This window comes from Mobula birostris, chromosome 9, assembly GCF_030028105.1.
Source record: "Mobula birostris isolate sMobBir1 chromosome 9, sMobBir1.hap1, whole genome shotgun sequence".
NCBI classification, from domain to species: domain Eukaryota; kingdom Metazoa; phylum Chordata; class Chondrichthyes; order Myliobatiformes; family Myliobatidae; genus Mobula; species Mobula birostris.
The window spans coordinates 113,872,052-113,897,676 of NC_092378.1; the positions used below are offsets into that span (position 1 = coordinate 113,872,052).

Here is a 25,625-nt window from a genome sequence, read left to right on the forward strand (position 1 = left end):
GCCTTTTCTATTTTTGTTGTAATTTATATCCCACATCCTGGTTACCATTTGGGAGCTTGTATATAACCCCATTAGGGTCTTTTTATCCTTGCTATTTCACTTCTACACACAAGGATTCTACAACTTCTGATCCTATGTCACCACTTTCTAAGGATTTGACTTCATTTTCTACCAACAGAACCACCCCATGCTTTCTGCCCACCAGACTGTCCTTTCAATACAAACTGTATCCTTGGATGTTAAGCTATCAACTATGATCTTCTTTCAGCCATGTCTCAGTGATGCCCACAATGTTATACCTGCCAATATCTAATTGCGCTACAAGATCACCTACCTTATTCCACATACTACGTGAATTCAAATATAACACCTTCAGTCCTGTATTCATCACCCTTTTCGATTTTGTCCCCAGGTTACACTTCAACTCATTCCAATGACAGCAGTTTCACCATATCATCTGCCTGCCCTTCCTCACAGTTTCACTACACACTGCATTGGCTTGTATATTGACTGTCCCATCTTCTGTCCTATCACTTTAGTTCCCACCCCCCTGCCAAATTAATTTAAAACCTCCCCAACAGCTCTAGCGAGCATACCCACAAAGATATTGGTCCTCCATGGGTTCAGATAAATTCATGAAAAATATAGACTGTATGATTTTTGGCTCCATGATTTTTCAAATGATATTATGTAATTCAAGATTAAAATTACAGTTAATAGCCAGGAATCTACACTCACTGGCCATTTATTAGGTACACCTGTATATCTGCTCCTTAATGCAAATATCTATTCAGCCAATCATGGGACAGCAACTGAAAACATAAAAGCATGCAACTATGGTCAAGAGTTTCAGTTTTTGCTCAGACAAAACATCAAAAGAGTGAAGAAATATGATCTGAGTGATTTTGACTATGGAATGATTGTTGGTGCCAGATGGGGTGGTTTGAGTATCTCAGAAATTGCTGATCTGGGATTTTCATGCACAACAATCTCTAGAGTTTATAGAGAATGATGCAAAAATAAAAAAAAAAATCCAGTGAAGTAGCAGTTCTGTGGGCAAAATTGCCTTGTTAGTGAGAGAGGTCAGAGGAGAATAGCCAGATTGGTTCAATCTGACAGGAAGGCAATAGTAACTCAAATACCTATGTGTTACAACAGTGGAGTACAGAAGAGCATCTTTGAATGCATAACATGGTGAATCTTAAAATGGACGGGATACATCAGCCGAAGACCGTGAACATATGCTCAGTGGCAACTTTATTTGGTGCAGGAGGTACCTAATATAGTGGTCACTGTGTGTCTGTTTACGTAAAACCAATGGCTTACCCAGTCCTAAAAATGTCGCAGATTTATTATTCAGTATCCTAATTATCTCATCAGATTGACATGCTGAGATGTTGCCAACTAGATATGCAGTACCAGGAACCTTTGGCTTGATGAACAGAACTTACTGTCTATTCATTTGGAAAGATTCCCAGAGGTAACCTGGAAAACCCCTCAAAATATGCAATGTCTCAAAAGATCAGAAGTGTCAAATTTGATCCATAAGAAAGCATGGAATAAAACTGATAATCAACCAGAAATTCAAGCAAACCCAAAAACCAGTGCAGGAAGGAGGTAGGGGAGGGTCAAACTTGCCAATTAATTGCACAGGCATCACATTATGAACAGAGGACTTCGGCCTCTTTCATTAGTGGGTTAGAAGGAAGGTGACAGTGGTTTGAAAGGAGCATAATGGTAAGCAGCCCTTGGGAAGACTGGGCTAATTTGGAGGGTTAGGTCTTTGAGATCAGCAACACTCAGGAAGAAGTGTGGTTGATTTGGTATTTGAGTGTTTAGTAATCAGCTGCACTCAGAGAGGGCGAGTGATTAGAGGTTGGGGGGATTAGTGATTGGTAGTCTTTGGGAAGGGTGAATGATTTGGAGAGTAAGAGTTGTGATCGTCAACAGCAGGTGGTAAAGGTTGAATAAATTTTCACTGATACATTGAATTGTGGGACATGATAAGGCACAACTATTAGTTCACTCTGCGTTCTGTAGTTGGACTGATTTGACATTACAAGCAGATTGCAGAAGGCTCTAAGAATAGACTGGTGTGTCTGACACCAGTAGTGGTAAGCAATTCAAAGGTATTCTAATAGACCGGAAATATGAGTATTTAGATAGACAGGGACTGATTAGGGATAACTGACATGGCTTTGTGTGGGGTAGATCATGTCTAACCAATCTTATAGAGCTTTTCAAGGAGGTTTACAAAAATGTTGATGAAAGAAAGGCAGCGGATGTTGTCAACATGGACCTTAGCAAGGCCTTTGAAAAGATTCTACACGGGAGGTTGGTCAAGAAGATTCAATCGCTTGGCATTCATGAGGAGGTAGTAAATTGGAATCGACATTTGCTTCATGGGAGAAGCTAAAGAGTGGTAGAGGGTTATCTCTCCAACAGGAATCAGTGCTGACACTGTTGTTGTCATCTATATCAATGATCTGGATGATAATGTAGAAACTGGATCTGCAAATTCGCAAAGGCACCAAGATTGGGGTGTAGTGAACAATGAAGAACGCTACAAAGCTTGCAGTGGGATCTGGAACAGCTGGAAATATGGGGCTGAGAAATGGCAGATGGAATTTAATGCAGGCAAGTGAGATCTGTTGCACTTTGGGAGAACAAATCAAGGTAGGACTTACACAGTGAATGGTGGTGCACTTAAGTGTGGTAGAACAGAGAAATCTGGCAACACTGATCCATAATTCCTTGAAAGCGGCATCACAGGTAGATTGGGTTGTAAAGAAAGCTTTTGGCATATTGGACTTCGTAAATCAAAGTATTGAGTACAGTAATTGGGATGCTATGTTGAAGTTGTATAAAAGGTTAATGAGGCCTAATTCAGAGAATTGTTTACAGTTCTGGTCACCTACCTGTAGAAAAGATATCAGTAAGATTGAAAGCGTGCAGAGAAAATTTACAAGGATGTTGTCAGGACTTGAGGACCTGACTTACAGGGAAAGGTTGAATAGGTTAGGACTTCATTCTCTGGAGCACAGAAGAATTAGGAAAGGTTTGATAGCGGTATACAAAATAGTGAGTATAGATAGGATGAATGCAAGCAGGCTCTTTCCATTGAGTTTGGGTGAGACTAGAACTAGAAGTCATAACGCCATAAGATATAGGAGCAGAAGTAGGCCATTTGGGCCCATCGAGTCCGCTCCACCATTCAATCATGGGCTGATCCAATTCTTCCAGTCATCACCACTTTCCGACCTTCTCCCCTCTGATGCCCTGGCTAGTCAAAAACCTATCTATCTCTGCCTTAAGTGCACCCAATGACTTGGCCTCCACAGCTGCTCGTGGCAACAAATTCCACAGATTTACCACCCTCTGACTAAAGTAATTTCTCAGCATCTCCGTTCTAAATGAACGTCCTTCAATCCTGAAATTGTGCCATTTTCTCCTAGACTCCTCTACCATGGGTAATAACTTTGACATATCTAATCAGTTCAGGCCTTTTAACATTCGGAATGTTTCTATGAGATCCTCCCTCATTCTCCTGAACTCCAGGGAGTACAGCCCAAGAGCTGCCAGACGTTCCTCATACGGTAACTCTTTCATTCCTGGAATCATTCTTGTGAATCTTTTTTGAAGCCTCTCCAATGTCAGAATATCCTTTCTAAAATAAGGAGCCCGAAACTGCACACAATACTCCAAGTGTGGTCTCACGAGTGGATTGGTACATGGTTGGGAGGAGCATGGAGGGATGTGGTCCAGGTTCAGGGTGATGGCACTAGGCATGGAACAAAGTTGGAAGGTGGAACAGTCCAGCACAGGGACACACCCATTGGCTCTCCATGTTTTGCTGAACTAGCTAAAAAGTAATTTAAACAAAACAGAATAGTGGTTGAGGACAAACTAGTGCCCCTTTCTGTGATGTAGTTATTTAAGTCTCTATGGCTCTAAATATTTGTCCTGAAATTTCGTGACCTCTGTAAATCAATTTATATCATAAATGATGTACGCGGTGAATCAATGAGCTGTCACAAGAAAGCAGAAGGTCTCTTTTGGGTGTGGATTGTGGGCAAATATCAGGGCTCCAATTCTTATTAAATCAGAATTTTCTTTAAACGCCACAGAGATTGTAAAGTCAGCTGAGCAGCTTTTCTGAATTGCAGTATCACAGCACCAAACATTGACAAATGCAGAAAGGGCTCAATTGATTTAGCTTGGAGAATGACCTGAATAATGAAACTGGGTACTGATTCAGAATCAGGCCTTCTCACTTAATCTGTAGTGTTTTAATCAACCTACAGTATTAACACAGCTTGCAATCTGGCTGAAATGGGTTGCACTGCAGATTTTAGTTGAAATGCTATAAAACTTCTGCATTATGGTGTCACAGGTAAACTGGCTGAGCCAAATAATATACAAAGATATTCTGTTGGCCAGCAGTGTTACACTTACAGATAACAAATTCTCAGAATGGCAAGAAGATGTGTTCAACCTTTTGCATCATAACAATCTGTACTTTCACATATTATTTCCTTGACAATACCACTGAAGAAGGTTTGTCGTGCATTTGTAAGACTTCTTGCATTACTGAGTCCTTCAAAAGAATAAGAATTGAGAAACACTTACAACTTTAAATTTGGACTGGGAGAGCACAAAAACCTTGGCCCTAAAAATCCAAACCTTACAGATCCAAACAAGATTCCGTTTGGATGCATAACGCCTTGCTCTGTATGTGACTGCAAGAAACAGCAGGGAATCGTGGAGGCAGCTCAGCACACCACAGGAGCCTGCCTCCCCTCCGCGGACTCTGTCTATTCTTCTCACTGTGTCAGTTACGCAGCCAGCGTAGTCAAAGGCTGCACCTACCCCAGACATTCTCTCATCTCCCCTCTCCCACCAGGCAGGCGAAACAAAAGCCCGAAAGTACATACCATCAGGCTCAAGGACAGCTGCAGTCCCACTGGAATGAACCTCTTGAACGATAAGAAGGACCCTTGGCCTCGCAATATACCTCATTATTATCTTGCACTTTATCATTTACCAGAGAAGGACAATTCCGATTTTAAACCTCCGCTGCCTTGCGGCCATACCCACCCATGGGAAAGGCTTCGGGAGTAAACCCCGAGGATGGAATCCGGAGCTGGGTTCCCTAAGGCAGTTTGATGTTGTTTACAACTTCACTCTGGCAAACTCTGTGACGACACTGGTGCCAAGCTGCATTTGCGCTTGCCCTTCCCTTGGACTACATCAGTGACATGGAGAGGGGGAACCCGCTGCATGGACAACAGCAGGTTCTTCAGGTCCTCCTGCCCAGGCTTGTGCCCTGGAGAGGGAGGACACAGTCCAACAGAGGCGCAAACCCATGATCCCCTGGGATCGATGGCTGCCTTCTGAAGTTTACCTGCACTGTGCTTTTTCAGTAGCTTTTGCACTTCATACTCCATTGCTATTTTTTTTAACCTATTTTAGCTCAGTGTACTGTGCAATGGTTTGAACTGTATAAATAATATGAAAGACATGCTTTTCATTGTACCTTTGAGCATGTGACAATAATAAACCCACACCAGTACTGATATCAAAAATGGATTACACAAGTGTTGAGATATGCCCAGTCAAAATCTCTGTAGGTCTTTCTCTTGGGCTACTAGGAGTTACGGCGAGATATTCAGAAGACCATAAGACATGCTTTAGGTGCATAATTAGGCCATTTGGCCCATCGAGTCTGCTCCACCATTCTATCATGTCTGATGTATTATTCCTCTTAACCTCATTCTTCTGCCTTCTCCCTGCAACCTCTGACACCCTTACTAATTAAGAACCTATCAACCTTAGCTTTAAATATACCCAATGACTTGGCCTTTGTTCATCATGGCTGGCTCCCTTTCCAGAGGATGGTAGTTTGGGAGGCTCCTAGGCTCCACCCACTTCTGATAGAGCTTCCAATCACTGTAGTGCACAGCATACCAGGATCTTTAGTTGGTCCTGGTAGAGTGGATTGGGCATGCAGGAACTTCCAACTTGGGAAGTCTCCCTTCCTTCCTCTTTATCTGTTAGCCATGTTTCGAACATGTTGAGGATCTGGCCCTAATGGGTTAATTGGAAATTTCTGACTTAAAAGTATGACATCCTGATTCCATCCTAACATAGTCTTTTTGATAGAATGCTATGAGTTACTGACTGTAGGAGATAGGGATCTTTTGGGTGAGGATCTGTGGGCAAATGCCAGGAGCCCAATTCTCTACTCACCTGGCAACCACACCAGTATGTCTGATTTTTCAACAATCACACAGCACCATGTTCTAAGATAAGCTTCATCAGGACAGGCTAAGTAGATAGTAGCAGCCAAAGGACCAATGTTCCATTAGAATACTTGTGTATGTGTATATGTGGCCACACCTGTACATTTGTGAGTGACTAAGATGTTCATTGTGCCTGAATATAATTGGCCTTACAAAAATAAGTGCTTGAGTGTATGTGTACGTGGACAGCATTGTGTAGGTGCATAACACAGGACCGGAAACGTACAGCAGTCTCTGCTCGAGGGCTCATCTGAACAGAGAGATCACAGTTTAAACCATAAACCATAAAATCCTCAAGCGTGGGTGACTGAGGAAATGCAAAAGGCAATCTGCACAGCTGAATTAAGAACTCTGAAAACAGGAGAAAATTTACTGGCCAGGATATTCTCTCCTTTGGAATAAGAAGCCCGACAGAGAAAATAGAAGGAAAGAAAACAGGAGCAGGAGAAGGACATTCAGCCTGGTGAGTCTGTACCCCTATGTAATGCGATCGTGACTGAACATAGAAATAGAACATAGAAGATAGGTGCAGGAGTAGGCCATTCGGCCCTTCGAGCCTGCACCGCCATTTATTATGATCATGGCTGATCATCCAACTCAGAACCCCGCCCCAGCCTTCCCTCCATACCCCCTGACCCCCGTAGCCACAAGGGCCATATCTAACTCCCTCTTAAATATAGCCAATGAACTGGCCTCAACTGTTTCCTGTGGCAGAGAATTCCACAGATTCACCACTCCCTGTGTGAAGAAGGTTTTCCTAATCTCGGTTCTAAAAGGCTTCCCCTCTATCCTCAAACTGTGGCCTCTCGTTCTGGACTTCCCCAACATCGGGAACAATCTTCCTGCATCTAGCCTGTCCAATCCCTTTAGGATCTTATACGTTTCAATCAGATCCCCCCTCAATCTTCTAAATTCCAACGAGTACAAGCCCAGTTCATCCAGTCTTTCTTCATATGAAAGTCCTGCCATCCCAGGAATCAATCTGGTGAACCTTCTTTGTACTCCCTCTATTGCAAGGATGTCTTTCCTCAGATTAGGGGACCAAAACTGCACACAATACTCCAGGTGTGGTCTCACCAAGGCCTTGTACAACTGCAGTAGTACCTCCCTGCTCCTGTACTCGAATCCTCTCGCTATAAATGCCAGCATACCATTTGCCTTTTTCACCGCCTGCTGTACCTGCATGCCCACTTTCAATGACTGGTGTATAATGACACCCAGGTCTCGTTGCACCTCCCCTTTTCCTAATCGGCCACCATTCAGATAATAATCTGTTTTCCTATTTTTGCCACCAAAGTGGATAACTTCACATTTATCCACATTAAATTGCATCTGCCATGAATTTGCCCACTCACCCAACCTATCCAAGTCACCCTGCATCCTCGTAGCATCCTCCTCACAGCTAACACTGCCACCCAGCTTCGTGTCATCCACAAACTTGGAGATGCTGCATTTAATTCCCTCATCCAAGTCATTAATATATATTGTAAACAACTGGGGTCCCAGCACTAAGCCTTGCGGTACCCCACTAGTCACCGCCTGCCATTCTGAAAAGGTCCCGTTTATTCCCACTCTTTGCTTCCTGTCTGCTAACCAACTCTCCACCCACACCAATACCTTACCCCCAATACCGTGTGCTTTAAGTTTGCACACTAATCTCCTGTATGGGACCTTGTCAAAAGCCTTCTGAAAATCCAAATATACCACATCCATTGGTTCTCCCCTATCCACTCTACTAGTTACATCCTCAAAAAATTCTATGAGATTTGTCAGACATGATTTTCCTTTCACAAATCCATGCTGACTTTGTCCGATCATTTCCCGCTTTCCAAATGTGCTGTTATCACATCCTCGATAACTGACTCCAGCAGTTTCCCCACCACCGAAGTTAGGCTAACCGGTCTATAATTCCCGGTTTCTCTCTCCCTCCTTTTTTAAAAAGTGGAGTTACATTAGCCACCCTCCAATCCTCAGGAACTAGTCCAGAATCTAACGAGTTTTGAAAAATTATCACTAATGCATCCATTATTTCTTGGGCTACTTCCTTAAGCACCCTGGGATGCAGACCATCTGGCCCTGGGGATTTATCTGCCTTCAATCCCTTCAATTTACCTAACACCACTTCCCTACTAACATGTATTTCGCTCAGTTCCTCCATCTCACTGGACCCTCTGTCCCCTACTATTTCTGGAAGATTATTTATGTCCTCCTTAGTGAAGACAGAACCAAAGTAATTATTCAATTGGTCTGCCATGTCCTTGCTCCCCATAATCAATTCACCTGTTTCTGTCTGCAGGGGACCTATATTTGTCTTTACCAGTCTTTTCCTTTTTACATATCTATAAAAGCTTTTACAGTCCGTTTTTATGTTTCCTGCCAGTTTTCTCTCATAATCTTTTTTCCCCTTCCTAATTAAGCCCTTTGTCCTCCTCTGCTGAACTCTGAATTTCTCCCAGTCCTCAGGTGAGCCACTTTCTCTGGCTAATTTGTATGCTTCTTCTTTGGAATTGCTACTATCCCTAATTTCTCTTGTCAGCCACGGGTGCACTACCTTCCTTGATTTATTCTTTTGCCAAACTGGGATGAACAATTGTTGTAGTTCATCCATGCAACCTTTAAATGCTTGCCATTGCATATCCACCGTCAATCCTTTAAGTGTCATTTGCCAGTCTATCTTAGCTAATTCACGTCTCATACCTTCAAAGTTACCCTTCTTTAAGTTCAGAACCTTTGTTTCTGAATTAATTACGTCACTCTCCATCTTAATGAAGAATTCCACCATATTATGGTCACTCTTACCCAAAGGGCCTCTCACGACAAGATTGCTAATTAACCCTTCCTCATTGCTCAAAACCCAGTCCAGAATAGCCTGCTCTCTAGTTGGTTCCTCGACATGTTGGTTCAAAAAACCATCCCGCATACATTCCAAGAAATCCTCTTCCTCAGCACCTTTACCAATTTGGTTCACCCAATCTACATGTAGATTGAAGTCACCCATTATAACTGCTGTTCCTTTATTGCACACATTTCTAATTTCCTGTTTAATACCATCTCCGACCTCACTACTACTGTTAGGTGGCCTGTACACAACTCCCACCAGCGTCTTCTGCCCCTTAGTGTTACGCAGCTCTACCCATATCGATTCCACATCTTCCCGGCTTATGTCCTTCCTTTCTATTGCGTTAATCTCTTCTTTAACCAGCAACGCCACCCCACTTCCCCTTCCTTCATGTCTATCCCTCCTGAATATTGAATATCCCTGAACGTTGAGCTCCCATCCCTGGTCACCCTGGAGCCATGTCTCTGTGATCCCAACTATATCATAATCATTACTAACAATCTGCACTTTCAATTCATCCACCTTATTACGAATGCTCCTTGCATTGACACACAAAGCCTTCAGGCGCTCTTTTACAACTCTCTTAGCCCTTATACAATTATGCTGAAAAGTGGCCCTTTTTAATGCTTGCCCTGGATTTGTCGGCCTGCCACTTTTACTTTTCTCCTTAGTACATTATTCTCAATGCCAGGTTCTTGTCCTCCTCCTACATCCTTGATATCTCGGTGCCCACAATCTTATCAGATCTTCCTTATTTTTTTCATAGTGTAGGGAATTCCACTGGTTCACTATTCTTCAAGTGAAGAAGTTCCTCCACTTTGGTCCCAAATCTTTTGCCTTGTAACCTGAGTCCACACCCATCCTTGTATACTTAAGGTACTTGCTTGACTTTGGTTCTTACCTACTGATCTGCAGAAATGACACAACCTTCCCCACTCATACTCATGCCTTTTGCAACTAATTACTGTCTACTTTAACTTCTGATCCTACCCACTAACTTTCAGCCTTAATCTCCATGATTAATAATCCTCAAAAATTGCAGGTAGGTTTTTAGTTACCTTGAAATTTATAGCTATTTGCTTGGCCTGACATGTATCTTTGAATCCCCAGGTGTGATTCCTTGGGGATTGTCTCTCATGTAGAACCAGAAATGAAAGCTCTTGCATGTTCAAAAGTTGTTTAGAAGCATGCAACACCTCAGGCCTTGGATGTTACTGAATATAATATTCATGTGTCCTTGCAAACAGTCTGACAAATGAACCTTTTCTAACAATTTCTATGTAAATGGAACTTACAAATGTTGGTGCAGAAACATTTCCAACCTTGTCAATGAATTGGAGAAAACTACTCCTATCACATGGAACATAATTATTTTGTTGGGATTTAGTGCAATAAGTTTACAGTATATGAAGGGGAGTTGCTTCATGTAGGATATGGGATATGAATAGGCCACTGTATATCTACCTTGAATTTAAACTTGAACTATCTGCACATGGAGAAACACAGCCAGGGGCTGACAAGTAGCAAGGTTGGAGATGTATTAAAATTTGTGTTTTGAGATCAGAGAGTTATTGGTACGGCCAGCATTTGTTGACCATCCCTAACTCCCCTTGAGAATATTATGGTGAGTCACCTTCTCGAAATGCAGCAGTCCTACAAGTGAAGGTCCGAAAAAAATCAGATTTCAGATTATCAGGTAAAATCTGTGGTGGGTATACTTTCCAAACATCCATATAACAGTACAGGTTCTTGCATTAACTAATCAGCAAAATAAATTAGCACTGAAATATTGAAAAGTGTTCACTTGCCTCTCTGTTTTTGTGTCAACCAGATTCATCCCTTCTGGGACCAATTCTTTCCCCAACTTACACAGATTCATCTTGGTTTCCAGTGTCATCTGTAATGCTCCACTGTATGCAATTTCCAAGTCTACCCAGAGCCCTGTGAAAGGACAGAGACAGTACCACACACTATTATCTCACTCTATTAAAAATAATGAGTTTTCTGCTAAGGTGGAGCTTTAAGTTTATATTCTCTGAATTAGAAATCTATGCCCTGGTTGAAATATATTCCTGGACATTTTATCACATGACCTGTCTTCAGTGGCCTGATCCGTCAATAGTTATCAGATATCCACTCTCAAAGTATGTCACCTTCCCACATTAGTTAGAAAGAGAACAGACTCCATTACTTGGATTGTATGATTATTCCTTGATATAGAACTCTAGTTAGGCTGCATCTGGAGCGTTGCATTCATTTCTGGAGGCTTTAGAGAGGGTGTAGAAAAGATTTACCAGGATGCTGTCTGGATTAGAGGGCATTCTTTACACAGAGTGGTGGGTGCCTAAGGTGGAGGTGGAGGCACGGACAATAAAGGAATTCAAACGGCTCTTGGATAGGTACTGTTCTATATTCTATATCCTGTGGTAAATAAAATTTCTTATCTTAACTAGTAAACAAAAAAGAGTAAACAAAGTAGAAAGAGTTGTATATATTTTTAAAAAAAGTAATTTCATCAGTATCCAGCAGATGAATCATTATTTCCTGGAGACTTTGGGTTAGTCCTGGAAAATTGATAGTGTTATCTGGAATGCTAGTCTAAGGATCATTGTAATGAATGAGTTCCTGATGTACATTTACAACTGTTATTCCATCTCCTTTTCTTTAAGAATAAGCAGCTACTGTATATATTTTGAGTATTTTTCTTGTCATGGTAGTGATATTACTTTCTCCAGGTGGCTTGAGCTGGTGGTTGGGTTTGGCAAGAATTTTCTGCCCATTCATCTGATTTTCAAGCTACTGATACTGATGAAATGAAAACCATACACCAACAGGGAACTCGGTTCTCAGATTACCACCCATATGGTGAGAACAAGTTTTAACGTGATGATTCCATCATTCATTGTACATGCGCGTACTTTTCAGCAGAGGTCGCTGTTTTCAATCTGGAAATGGAAATATTGAGATGATTTGCCTCCCCCACACCTCCACAGATCCTAACTATCCCAGCTCCACAGAGGCTAATTTAAATCCCTTTATTAGTGCTATGCCTGAGATCAATTAAGTAGAAGAACTGCAAAGATCAAATGAGCTTCATCACCTTGGTAATATGTCGATGACTGAGTAACAGCTGGAGAATTCCATGGTTCATTAGCAGAGTAGTCAATAGGCATTCTGTGATATTGCAAGCAGAAAGCACAACTCTTTGTTTGCTACAGACAGTGCATAACTAATCCTTACCCTCAGCCAAAATATTAAGTATATCGATCATAGTTATTAACTCTGAACACTAGGAAAAAGAAGTAAAAGACTTCATTCCCACATGGACACCCAGAATTTAATCAATTGGACATACTGTTGCTGCAAGCTTCAACGTCCTTTCCTGTTCAAAGCTTTAAAAAGGATGTCATCTTAAAGGAAAAGAATCAATAAATTGATTTTATTTATAAATAAAACGTTGCTCTTTAAAAATAAATAATTATCTGGTACTCCAATTATTAAAGTTCTTGATGATGACAAGCAACTTTGTTCTATGTCAGGAAATTCAGAGCATCTCAAACGTACTTACCTCTTTGATTGACTGATGGGCTGGAATTGCGGATGATTACGGGTAACAACGTCCCCAAGTCCAAGTCAGTGAGTGTAAGTTCATTCATAAAATATGGCAGCTAATGAAAGATATAAAATTAAACTGCTTAATAACCAGTGGCTTTTTAAGTGACATAAGACCTAATTTTGGTCCGTAGTCACTGAGATTTTTAGTATATTATCAAAGAGTATACATTTTCTAACAAATGCCCTGAGATGCCTCCTAAGAGAATTATCACAAGAGCTATAGGACAGGTAACCAAAATCTTGGACAATGTATTAGGTTTTAAGTGGAATTTCAAAATCAAAATAGATGACGGGAGATTTAGGGAGGAAATTTTAAAGTCTTGGGATTGACATCCAAAGACAAGTCCTTCACATTTAACCCATGAGGTCAGAATTGTAGGAATCTTAGACTATAAATTTGACTCATAGGCACCTGTTTTTCTATGTGCAAATCACATAGAACAATGTATCTCCAGGCTCAATTCAACTTAGCATGACTTACATTCTTCAGGAGTTATTCTCCTGCCTTATTGATGGAAACTGGATCATTAACAGGCAACCTACAACTTTTGTGTATAACTCTGCAGTGCCAACTACAAGATGTGAATGAAAGACTCCTGGCTGGGGTATCAACAGGTTTCTGTCTCTCTGTGTGCCTTTCTGAACTTTCATGGTTGAGTATATTTGTTACAATCTGATTGAAGTTTACCAATACTATTGCAGATTTCCAAAATCATGCACTGCACAAATATGCTGAATAAAGGTGACATGCTTTGCTGTGGAATTGGACTCGATGTTTGAGGATGAATGAGGACAGTTTGGGGTGGCCACACAACTGGTGCTATGCCTTCATTTTCCCTCATGTTCTCCTTCACCTCATGGTGCCCCTTAACCTCGGCTGCCTTGGAGAGTGTTCTTTTCCTTCATGACCTGTTTCCTTGATTCACAATCGTAAAGTTATGGCATCAATGATCTCTATGTGCATCTGCGGGAAGTGTTGCTGGCTGCATTGTATTGCAGCAATCAGAGTGAAAAGTACTCTCTTGAATTTTGATTATAACTTTTCCTAATTTTCTGATTTTTGAGGTGGTAGGGGCACTCTGAATAGGCCATTAGTGGTACACACAGAAGATACTTCCTGAGTCAAATGGGGTGAACTCCATTTTGTAGTTCATTATCTGTATGACAAGGAATAAAATGGCATCCATAGGTGAGACCATGAATAGATTTGAACACAAACATCAGAAAGTTAAATTTGAAGAGAAGCATTACCAATTAAAGTATGAAGGGAAAGGAATTGTAAGTACAGGGTATTATCAAAATATCATACTGTGGCATTGAACAGCAGGAATTAAGTCTTCTCTGTTGCAGGACTGAAGAGAATGCAGATATGTTCTCTGAAGTAATAGGGACATTTAATCGAGTGGATCCAATCTCTCTGGCATCTAAATTACTGCAGCTGATTTAAGTGGCTTGATTACAAACACAAACTGGAGTGTGCACAGAATAATGAGCATCTAGGAATGATTACAGGTCATCTGTTTGATTTAAGGATTCAGACAAAGCAATAACCTGTGGAATGAGAGTATGAATGTTTTTTTAGTACATTCTGAATCTCCAGTAGGGTCAAATCACTCGTCTCCTACTGACATGTAATCTGTTTTTTCTGACAGCAACATATTGTATGTCATGACAGCTAGAATACATTGCACTTAATGTACTTGAAGTGGACAGTACCTTCTGATGATGGAATAGAGACTGGGGCAAAAAAAAAGCAGGACATTTACTGACCATCTCTGGAAAATAAATTTTAAAAACACAACTTTGGTCTGAACCCTTCATGGACATTCCCTCTGTTTGCTTCATCTTCTCCTCTCTGCAAGTTAAGTCATACTTATTTCTTACTTGTTTGGTTCTGATAAAAGGTCCTTGACTCTTTTTCTCTCTGCTTTAATGCCCTGATCTGTAGTGTGGTCCCAACAGGCTGTTTTATACTTAAATAGCCTCTTGCACAATCTCAGGACAGGAGAGTCTAGTGCTCTTTTTGGAGTTGATTTCAAAATTGATTGGGAAGCTCCTTGTGTTTGAATGATCTATCTATCTATTTCTCTCTCTCTCTCTCTCTCTCTCTCTCTCTCATTCTCACTCCTGTCAGAGAATGGTGTCCATGCAAGGTTCTATCAACATGGTTTGTGGATTGTGGAGTCTAATTTCTGGTCTTTTTGGTGGTTCATTTTTTTTGCTAGATTGCGCAATTTTGAATTGGGGCAGGGTGCAGATAACAAACACTGAGCTGAACTGAATATGTCTTTTGATTTTGTGTTTTATAGATTTGGTGCATGGGGGCAGGGGGAGGGGGGAGGATTGACTTTTTTCTCTCTTTGAACGGGTTCCATGGTTTTTCTTTGCTTTGTGGCTGTCTGTGGGAGAAGATGAATCTCGGAGCTGTATACTACATACATACTTAGGTAATAAATGTACTTCAAATCCTTTGAATTAGCACAGAAGTCTGGATTGTGCTGATGTGTGCACTGTAGCCAGCCAGTGTTTCACCATGAAACTGCTAGCTTGTCTTTGATGCAATCTAGCTCATTTCCTTACAAGAGAAAACGCATTTCTTGTGGTACACACTAATGAACTGTTGGATCTTTCCTGTCCATAACCACAGTCAATCTTTCTCTCCATTAGGGACAGACACTGAATGTTTGCATATGGAACCTTCCTGGATTGAGCTGAAAAACCTGAAATGTTTACTATTTGCTCAGATATAAAGGGTTAACTTATTTGAATCTGCTGCAAAACGTTTGAGAATCAAATGCAGGAATGGACTTTCTGACCTATTAAGAGAATAGCATATTTTCCTCCGACTGCATATTTAGATGAGGGAGCTCATTTGCCTAGTGCCCAGACTTCAGATTCTGACTTATAGTCTTAGCATCTTTCCAGTGCAACAATACTACAGCTCTAGCAGTATCTCACGGGTTCCATGTCACTTTTCGAAATGGAACGACACCCAAAGAAAAAGAAAACTCCTGCTGAGTTCCTCCAGCATTTAGTGTGTGTTGCTTTGGACTTCCAGCATTTGCAGATTTTGGCTTGTCTCTGTTTTAAGACATTGCCTTTTATGATGTCAGGATGTAATAAAACATTTGATGGTCAGTGAGGTCCTTCACTGAAGTGCCACTGTTATTTATAGGCATCCGTTAGTCTCGTGAGACCATGGATTTGCACCTTGGAAGGTTTCCCAGGCGCAGGTCTGGGCAAGGTTGTATGGAAGACTGGCAGTTGCCCATGCTGCAAGTCTCCCCTCTCCAAGCCACCAATGTTGTCCAAGGGAAGGACATTAGGACCTATACAGCTTGGCACTGGTATCATCGCAGAGCAATGTGTAGTTAAGTGCCTTCCTCGAGGACATACATGCTGCCTCAGCCAAGGCTCGAACTAGCGACCTTCAGATCACTAGACAAGTGCCTTAACCACTCGGCTATGCGTCAAGTGAAGGACAGAGGTCCTTCACTGAAGTGCCACTGAAGTGCCACTGTGTACAGCATGTATTGTGTACAGTTTTGGTTACTCTCTTATAGGATTAATGCTATTGAGCTAAAAAGAGTGCAATGAGGATTTAGGAGAATGTTACAAAGACTTGAGGGCCTGAGCTTGGGTAGCCTAGGACTTTATTCCAGGAGACTGAGGGGTGACCTTATAGAAGTGTATAAAATCATGAAGGGCATAGATAGAGTGAATACACACCTTTTCTTTACCAGAGTGGGGAAGTCCAAAGCTAGAGGTCATAGGCTTAATGTGAAGCATGAAAGAGTTAAAAGAGACCTGAGGGACAACTGCTTCATGCAGAGGGTGATGTATATAAGGACCAAGCTGCAGGAGAAACGCCAGGTGAAGGGTCTACAACCCAAAATGTTTACTATCCACGTCTGGCCATAGATGTTACTTGACCTACTGAGTTCCTCCAGTGTGTTATGGTTGTGCCAGAGGAAGTGGTTGAAATGGGGTAATAACAACAATTAAAAAACACTGGGACAGAAAAGGATAAAAGGAGTACAGGGCAACAAAAGCAAATGGAACTGGCTTAGATGTGCCTTTTGGTCAGCATGGTCGAGTTGGGCCAAAGGGCCTACTTCTGTGCTGGTCCCCAACTCATTATTTATGATGGTGGTTGCTGTTGCATTTAGAGTCACCCAATAACTCAAAATACAGCAGCACACTTACAAATAATGAGTTGAGGGGCAGATATTCAGTCTTGGATATTGGTTGCAGGATAGATGATGGTGAGGAGTCTTGGGAAAGCTCTGTTGTTCCTTTTTAAAATAACACAATAGGACAATTTTAATTGCATCTACATAGAACATAGAACATAGAATAGTACAGCACAGTACAGGCCCTTCGGCCCACAATGTTGTGCCAACCCTCAAACCCTGCCTCCCATATAAGCCCCCACCTTAAATTCCTCCATATAACTGTCTAGTAGTCTCTTAAACTTCACTAGTGTACCTGCCTCCACCACTGACTCAGGCAGTGCATTCCACGCACCAACCACTCTCTGAGTAAAAAACCTTCCTCTGATATCTCCCTTGAACTTCCCACCCCTTACCTTAAAGCCATGTCCTCTTGTATTGAGCAGTGGTGCCCTGGGGAAGAGGCGCTGGCTATCCACTCTATCTATTCCTCTTATTATCTCGTACACCTCTATCATGTCTCCTCTCATCCTCCTTCTCTCCAAAGAGTAAAGCCCTAGCTCCCTTAATCTCTGATCATAATGCGTACTCTCTAAACCAGGCAGCATCCTGGTAAATCTTCTCTGTACCCTTTCCAATGCTTCCACATCCTTCCTATAGTGAGGCGACCAGAACTGGACACAGTACTCCAAGTGTGGCCTAACCAGAGTTTTATAGAGCTGCATCATTACATCGTGACTCTTAAACTCTGTCCCTCAACTTATGAAAGCTAACACTCCATAAGCTTTCTTAACTACCCTATCCACCTGTGAGGCAACTTTCAGGGATTTGTGGACATGTACCCTGAGATCCCTCTGCTCCTCCACACTACCAAGTATCCTGCCATTTACTTTGTACTCTGCCTTGGGGTTTGTCCTTCCAAAGTGTACCACCTCACACTTCTCCGGGTTGAACTCCATCTGCCACTTCTCAGCCCACTTCTGCATCCTATCAATGTCTCCCTGCAATCTTCGACAATACTCTACATTATCTACAACACCGCCAAACTTTGTGTCATCTGCAAACTTGCCAACCCACCCTTCTACCCCCACATCCAGGTCGTTAATAAAAATCACGAAAAGTAGAGGTCCCAGAACAGATCCTTGTGGGACACCACTAGTCACAATCCTCCAATCTGAATGTACTCCCTCCACCACGACCTTCTGCCTTCTGCAGGCAAGCCAATTCTGAATCCACCTGGCCAAACCTCCCTGGATCCCATGCTTTCTGACTTTCTGAATAAGCCTACCATGTGGAACCTTGTCAAATGCCTTACTAAAATCCATATAGATCACATCCACTGCACTACCCTCATCTATATGCCTGGTCACTTCCTCAAAGAACTCTATCAGGCTTGTTGGACACGATCTGCCCTTCACAAAGCCATGCTGACATTAACGGAGAAATCATAGGTTTACCATCTAGACCAAATGGCTTTTCCAACAAAACAGCATGGTTAGTACTGGAACTGAAATGTCAAGTCAAACTTGAAACCAAACCCTGTAAATTAAAAAACAGTGTTGCCTCTAGGCTATGTCTCATGTTAAGTAGAATCGTACATTGAAAGAAGCACTTCTTCTGAAAACATTTGTTTTTAATAAAATTATGTTTTTTGTTACACAGAGGTATTAATTGTAATGTACAAAAGCATGTTGTGCCAAAGGTGATGATTTTTTTCACGACTATATAAAACAGGAATTATTTTTGCACTAAGCATAGGATCATGCATTATGTAAGAACGGGCTGACGTGAATACCTTCATACTGACAGTCTTACTGAGCTTTACAGTTACTTCTGATCTACAGGGCAATCATTCTGAAAATCCAGTCAGCTCACCCTGATTTTACTCAACTTCTTCTGAATTTTGTAAGCAACTAGATCCGCCCAGTACTTTTCCCGTAAAAAATCCCAGAAGATCCGTCCAATCAACGCATTTATCCAGGACACTTGGGGATCCCCACAAATTGGCATCTGAGGAGAAAAAGTCATACAGGAGCTAACAGACAGTCATCAGCACAGAAATAAGTTCACGGAGAATAGTGCAATTATTTAGGTACAGCAAATAATTGAGAAAACTAGAGGTATGTTGGAATATATTGCAAGGGCAATGGAATAATAAAGTCTTGCTATAACAGTAGAGGAGCTGGATAAACTCACACATGAAATATTGCATGTCATTTTAGTTTTCTTAATTATCAATGAATCAACCTGACTTCAAAGAGGCACTGAAGATTCTTTATGTTAACTATTAAGTAAGGTGATTCTCCAGTAAGGAAAGATTGAGTAGAATAGTCCTGATTTCTCAAGGGTTCAGAAAAATGAGAGGTGATCTATTGAAAAAATATCAGACTTTGGGAACCCTGAACAGGGTAAAGTAGCTTTCCCCTTGTGGAAAGAATCGAAAACTAAGCAACTTATTCTTAGGGTAAGGCATCACCCACTCTTGCCTCTAGTTTTTTTTAAATTTTGACATTCAAATATTCATCCTGGGCAGGAAGATAGAGTGCGGAGTCTTTGACTGGTCATCAATGCTTGCCAATGAAGTGAAAAGAAAATGGAGCCATCCTACAGTATCCCCAGATCCTCTCGTCAATCTTCCTGTTCAGGTGCAGAGTAATAACAGGATCAATGATGACATTTGTGCGAAGTAAAAGGAGCCCATCTTTACTACCTTTTACTGGTTTTCGATCGACACGCTTGTAGATTAAAGCTTTCACTAATATACCTTATACATGCGAAGTAGGCTTCTGCTCACTATAGCTTCAACTGACCACTAAATCATTTCATAATTAAATTTGTCAATTATCTTTGGATCCTGTGGATTTTAATTTTACTGATTATTTGGTAAGGAGACACCTTCTCAAACACTTTGTGAACATCGATGTTGATTATATCGAATGCCCTTCTGTCACATCTGCTCTAAAATACAATAAAATCATTCAGTTTCAACCTTCCCAAAGAAATCCATGTTGATTATTCTTGCTTAATATGGTGCTTCTCCAAATGCTGATTTGGGCTTCTTCAGCATAAGGCTAACTGGCCTGTATTACTTGGTCTGCATCTTTCTACTGCCTTTAAACATTATTATCATGTTAACCATCCTCCAGTCTCAGACATCAGTCCTCCAAACAATCAACCTTCAAAGATGCAAGAGTATTGCATTGTTCCATTCTTACAGATGGTCGACAGCTCAAAGAATCCGGGAAAATATGTGCAGGACTACCAAAAAGCAAATTATATCAAGATGCTCAGTGATATGAGCACATTTCAGGTTCTGAGAACACCTAAATGGGCCAAGGTCTAATTCATATTTTAACATGACTTTAAAGAGGCTGTGTAATCTGCAGTACAACTAGCTGGTAGAACAAGTGCCTTCCCTCTTTCAATATTTTTATTAATGTTATATAAATTGCACAAATACAAAATTCGTAAGGATACAAATAAGTAATATGAATTGCATTACATTTAAATCACATTATTATGGGCTGAGCACAAAGGACGTGCAGCAGGCCAAGCATCTGGTTACACAGCCACAAGCACCAAGCAACACGTTATCTCTCCCAAAGGAAATTAAGTGTCATATTCAGCAGTTCACCTTATAAATACCAGGTTTAGTACTTAATTTGATACATGGCCTCTAAGAGCATCAGGTGATTCATATCCATTTATTTTTGTCTTGTAAGGCAAACATGGGAGCAAATATTTCAATTATTTATGATTTAAAAACATATCTACAGGCAAATATTTTCTCATTGATCTCTGAACACTTACTACAATGTTTTTGTTAAATTTTACTTGGATCAATAATGTATTTTTTTTACATAATTTTAATATCTATGATAAAAACAAAGCTTTCTACTTAAAACTGTAAACAGCAGTGTCCCTTCTCCTGTATTTCTCTACCTGTAGGTTATCCTATCTTTGCTTGGCACTTATTCTTTGCCTTGCACCTATACAAATTTTGCTCCTGTACTATTTCAGAAATAGCACCTTTCCCAATGGAGGAATATATGGAAACACTAAAGTGAAAACTGTACCTTACCATAAACACAAAAAATTCTGCAGATGCACAAAAAGTTCTGCTGGTCCTGAAGAAGAGGCTCAGCATAAAATGTTGACCATTTGTTTATTTCCATGTATGCTGCCTGACCTGCTGAGTTCCTCCAGCATTTTGTGGGCTGTACTTTACTATGGCTGAAATGACGGTTTTAATCTACACCTGTTGAAACTGGATATTTGTAGTTCCTGTACCAGTACCTCTTTAATCATTTATTTTGGTGTTTCAACATAAATTAGGAAATGTGTCAATTAAACTAGATTTAATACAAAATTAAATGTACTTCTAAAATTTGCTAATGTTCTTAGGTAGAATTTGGCAACGTTGACTAAATCTACTCCACTGAGTTTTTTAATGATAATAATTTAACTTATAAGTATTATCAGAAGTTCAGTAGAGTCAGAGGAAAAAATTACATTGTCTAATGTAATGGAAATGCACTTTCAACTCTATTGTGCCAAACAAACCTACTTAACAACTGAAATTATTCTTTATTCTTGGATAATGGCACTACTGCGCTGGCGGGAAATTGGACAGCAACTCCTGACTCCTGATGAAAATGGTGAAAATGCAAGGCTGTGTGAAGCCTTCAGCACCTCTGCTAGTGGAGCAGAGGCACAACACACTTGTATCAGAATGGGAAGCTCTTTATGGACCGATAGACTTCCTCCTCATATCAACAGCAATGTGTTCTTCTCTGACCACTGCCTCCTTCTTTCATCCAGTCACCTACAGGAGGACCAGTAGGCAAGTAGGGGGATATGAAAGTTGAATATCAAGGTGCTGACCCCAGAAACACTGAAGAATTAAAGAGGGATTGGAAACCGCAAAGCCTGTCTTTGACTCTCTAATGAGTGGGAAGCAACCAAGGAGAAATCAAGAGATTCTTCATCCTCAGAAGTGTTCAAAAGGCAAGACAAATTCAGATGCAACTATGACAACTCCAGATAAACTTGAGCAACTTCTCCCCCTGGAGTTATTGAGAGTGGATGTGAGAGCGAAACTCAGGAATGAACGAGCCTGCAAGCCATGCTCTTTCTCTTGAAACCCTCCAAGATCATCATCAGCTCTCATGTCTGCATTGTGGAGCAGGATGAGATGTGCCAAAAAGTTCACAGTGGAGCTCAGGATCCACAGCCTTAAGTCAACAACATCCTCACATTGAGGACCTGAAGACCTTTCTATGCTGGTCTGTATGACAGAAAGGCTATAAACAACACAGCCTCTCAGAACTTCCTGTCCTCTACCACCAACGTACGTGTTACACAATAACAAGTGGGAGAATCTGGACCTGTCACTGATCCCGGAGGACCTGATTGGCTCCATCCGTTCCCTTGGTACAAATTAGACTCCTGGAGCAATGGCTTACCAGCAGAGGTATTATTGGCTCTGTGGGACTGCATTGGCCTGGACTTCCTTGAAGTGTACAACACTCTGCTTCTGGGCTGGCAGCATGTCAGATTCATTACCTTTCATTACCCTTCTCAACATGAAGAAGGAGGCAAGGGAGGACATCAGGAGTTGGAGATGAATTTCGCTGTTGAATATGAACTATAAGATCCTGTCAAGGCAATTGCCAACAGGATCATCTGCTCTGGGACAGATGACCGACCCAGACTAAACCTCTGATAGCCTTGTGCTGTTAAGGGATACTATTGCCTACAGGGCAGAGGGGTAGATGTCTGCCTGGACAGCTTGGACTAGGAGAGGGCTTTTGATAGGATAGCACATGCACTCATGACTAATGTGCTGTTCAAAATGGGTACTGGGGAGACAGTCAGAATCCAACCACTCTACACAGATGTCTGTAGTGCAATCCAAATTAATGGGTAGGAGACAAATAGTTTCCCCATCAAGTCTAGAATCAGGCAGGGTTGTCCACTTCCCCTGATCTTGTTTATGCACTGCGTAGAACTCTTTGTTGAATCCATCAGGAGGGAGGAGAGCATACGAGGGGTGATGTCGTTAGGCTGTGAAGGCACCCAGGTCAAAACCTTCCTGCACATGGATGATGTCACAAGATACACGGCCAGTTCACACATTTATCAGTATCTGCGACCAGGTTGATTTGGCATTGGGGGCCAGAGTCAATGGTATGAAGCCAATGCTCTTTGGTAGCTAGTCTGACTGATCCAACATCCTCTTCATCATCAGGCCTGACTACTTGAGGGTGTTGGGGATATGACTCGGAGGGGGCGAGGTATGTCACAAAAATTGGCTGGAGTGGATTGGGAAGGTCAAACACAAACTGGGTCTGTGGAATTGGCATTCTCTGTGAATAACTGGGAACAATTTGGTTATCAGGCATTATATGCTCTTAGGTCTGCTGTACTAGGTACAGGTGAGGCCCGTTCCTCTGTTCTCTGCCTCAGTAATCACCTGGGTCATTATTCAGTAAAAGACTACCTGACATTGACCTCAACCTGATGCAAGGAATGGCGCGAACCCAAATACGGGACACTGGCATGGAGATAGAGTTAGGATGCAGACGAGGGCGTGGGCATGGCTGGAACCTGCTGAAGTTGAACGGCAAACAGAAAAGCAGGAGGCAGGCAACCCTTATTTTGACACGGAGCATTGCTGAGCTGAACGGCAATTGGAAGGGCAAATGGCAGGCAATACTATCTTGACACGGAGAGAGAGAGTTACAGGTAAACCGCAGTACAGAAGGAAAACTTAGAATACACGATCTTAACCGGCCGGGAACGTGAATTACCACACCGGCTAAAACAATGATCTGGTGATGAGTGGATGCAAAGCCGGGGTTTTTATGCTGCAGGTTTTAGATGAGAATCAGGTGCTGTAATCAAGGAGCTCAGGAGGACATGGGGAAAAGGGAATTATGAGAATACAAGGAATTAACGGTCGGGACCATGACACAACCTGATGACTGCCTTTGAGTGTGGCTGTTTCAGGTGGTGTTTGGAACCAAGTTATGGGGGAACTAATTGCCATGACATGCTAATGTTCTTCCTGTCCCTGGTGTTGCGGAAGACAGGCCTGGCCCTGGTACTGCGCAGCATGCCTGTCAGTGGGATGTTGTTGCACGACTTGTCCTTTGTGGAAGAGTACTTCCAACTAAACAACTTTGACCACAGGCCCATCAGGCAGTGGCCAATGTGGAACTTCCTGCCGACACTGTGGGACAAGGACACTATGGATACAGTAGGTGGCTCCCTGAGCAAATGATACAAACGTCTGGCAGAATGCCTCATCGCCAGATCTGACCAACAAGCACCAGCACCTTGCCAGGCTGGTGGTGAAAGGGACCCTCACAGTCCAATCTTACCTGCGCAGACAAGGTATCATCCCCAACAAATGTTCTGTGCGAGTGGGGAAGACTCGGTCACCTCACCCCTTTGCAGAGTATGAGTTTGCAAATAAGGTGTGGAGAGATATGCAAGGGTCCATGTCCTGGGACATCCAGCAATTGCTTTACAAGGGAATCTCCAAATATGTGCTGTTCTGAGGAACACACACTGAGACAGATATCAATTGTTGATGAAGGGCCATAAACTCATTGACAGACACCCTTTGGTCTGCCAGAAACTTGTTGGCCTTCCAGCACAGCGAGATGTCTGAAAGGAAATGCTGAAGATTGGCAGCTGCAGGTGGTACATGCCTTGGCATGCTTTGAAAGTCAATGGTAAGTCTCTGCCAGGAAGAATCAGAGTCTAGACTCCTGTTCCCACACGTGGAGGGATGGTGCTGGGCGAGGAAGGCTATCAAATAGCAAAAGGATATCACCTCACTACTAAATGTAATGACCGTGAACGTAAAAGTTCTTTGCACTGTTTCATTCCTTTCTAAATATTTTTATTATGGATAAAGTCTATTTTTGAAATAAAAGAATACAGTCTTTCAGATTTGCTTACTCTTAGAATTATGAAGGGTGTTGTAAGTAAGTCTATAATTTACACAGGATTTTAAAATTGAAGTGAAGCTTAGTCAAAATAATAGGGGTGAACTATTTCGCTGGTGTTGTTTTTAAGTGCCGAAATTCTGTAAATGCAAATTAGTGAAACAGTAAGCTGCTTCATATTATTGTTTCCTAAATAGGGTAAAACCTTATCATAACCTGAAAAAGGGCAAGCAATAGTTGCTGTTAACATAACACAATCCTTTGAAGAATTTACATGACAAGTATTACAAAATACGATGCATTGGCAATTATTTTCTATGGAGATAAATTCCAGAGGTGAGACGTGGCTGCCCTTGTCATCAGGATAGCATATTGTGTATCAATAAATTTCAGGAATCATACCCGACACAGAAAGGGCTTGTCTTTGTTAAAGGCTATTCATTTCAGCCACAGGATTTTCTTTGGACAATGCCTGAGGATTAACTGTTTTAGCTGTGTCCATCATAAGAGATGGAATGGGATTATTTGCTGATGATTGCACAGTATTTGTTTCCATATGCAGCTCATTAGATGAAACAGCCCGTAACTGCATATTAGAAGACCCGGACATCAGTCAGTCATAGCCGAAGAGAGGAAAGGAATATTTATACCAAGCACTGCGAAATGAACATTTTCAACAAGAGGAAATGTATAGGTTTACCTTGGCGTTCAGTGGCATTATTGTTGCTGAGTCCACATA

The 25,625-nt window shown here is 41.6% G+C and overlaps 1 protein-coding gene across 1 annotated transcript in view; it reads right to left on the minus strand.

The window, feature by feature from the left end:
* tex2l (testis expressed 2, like) overlaps nucleotides 1–25,625 on the minus strand; it is a 72,625-nt gene that overhangs the window by 18,895 nt on the left and 28,105 nt on the right. The window contains exons 6-8 of the mRNA XM_072267306.1: nucleotides 18,804–18,938; nucleotides 12,710–12,809; nucleotides 10,950–11,082 (exon numbers count right to left, since the gene is read on the minus strand). Coding sequence (XP_072123407.1) covers nucleotides 10,950–11,082; nucleotides 12,710–12,809; nucleotides 18,804–18,938 — 368 coding nt within the window. The remainder of the gene's footprint in view (nucleotides 1–10,949; nucleotides 11,083–12,709; nucleotides 12,810–18,803; nucleotides 18,939–25,625) is intronic.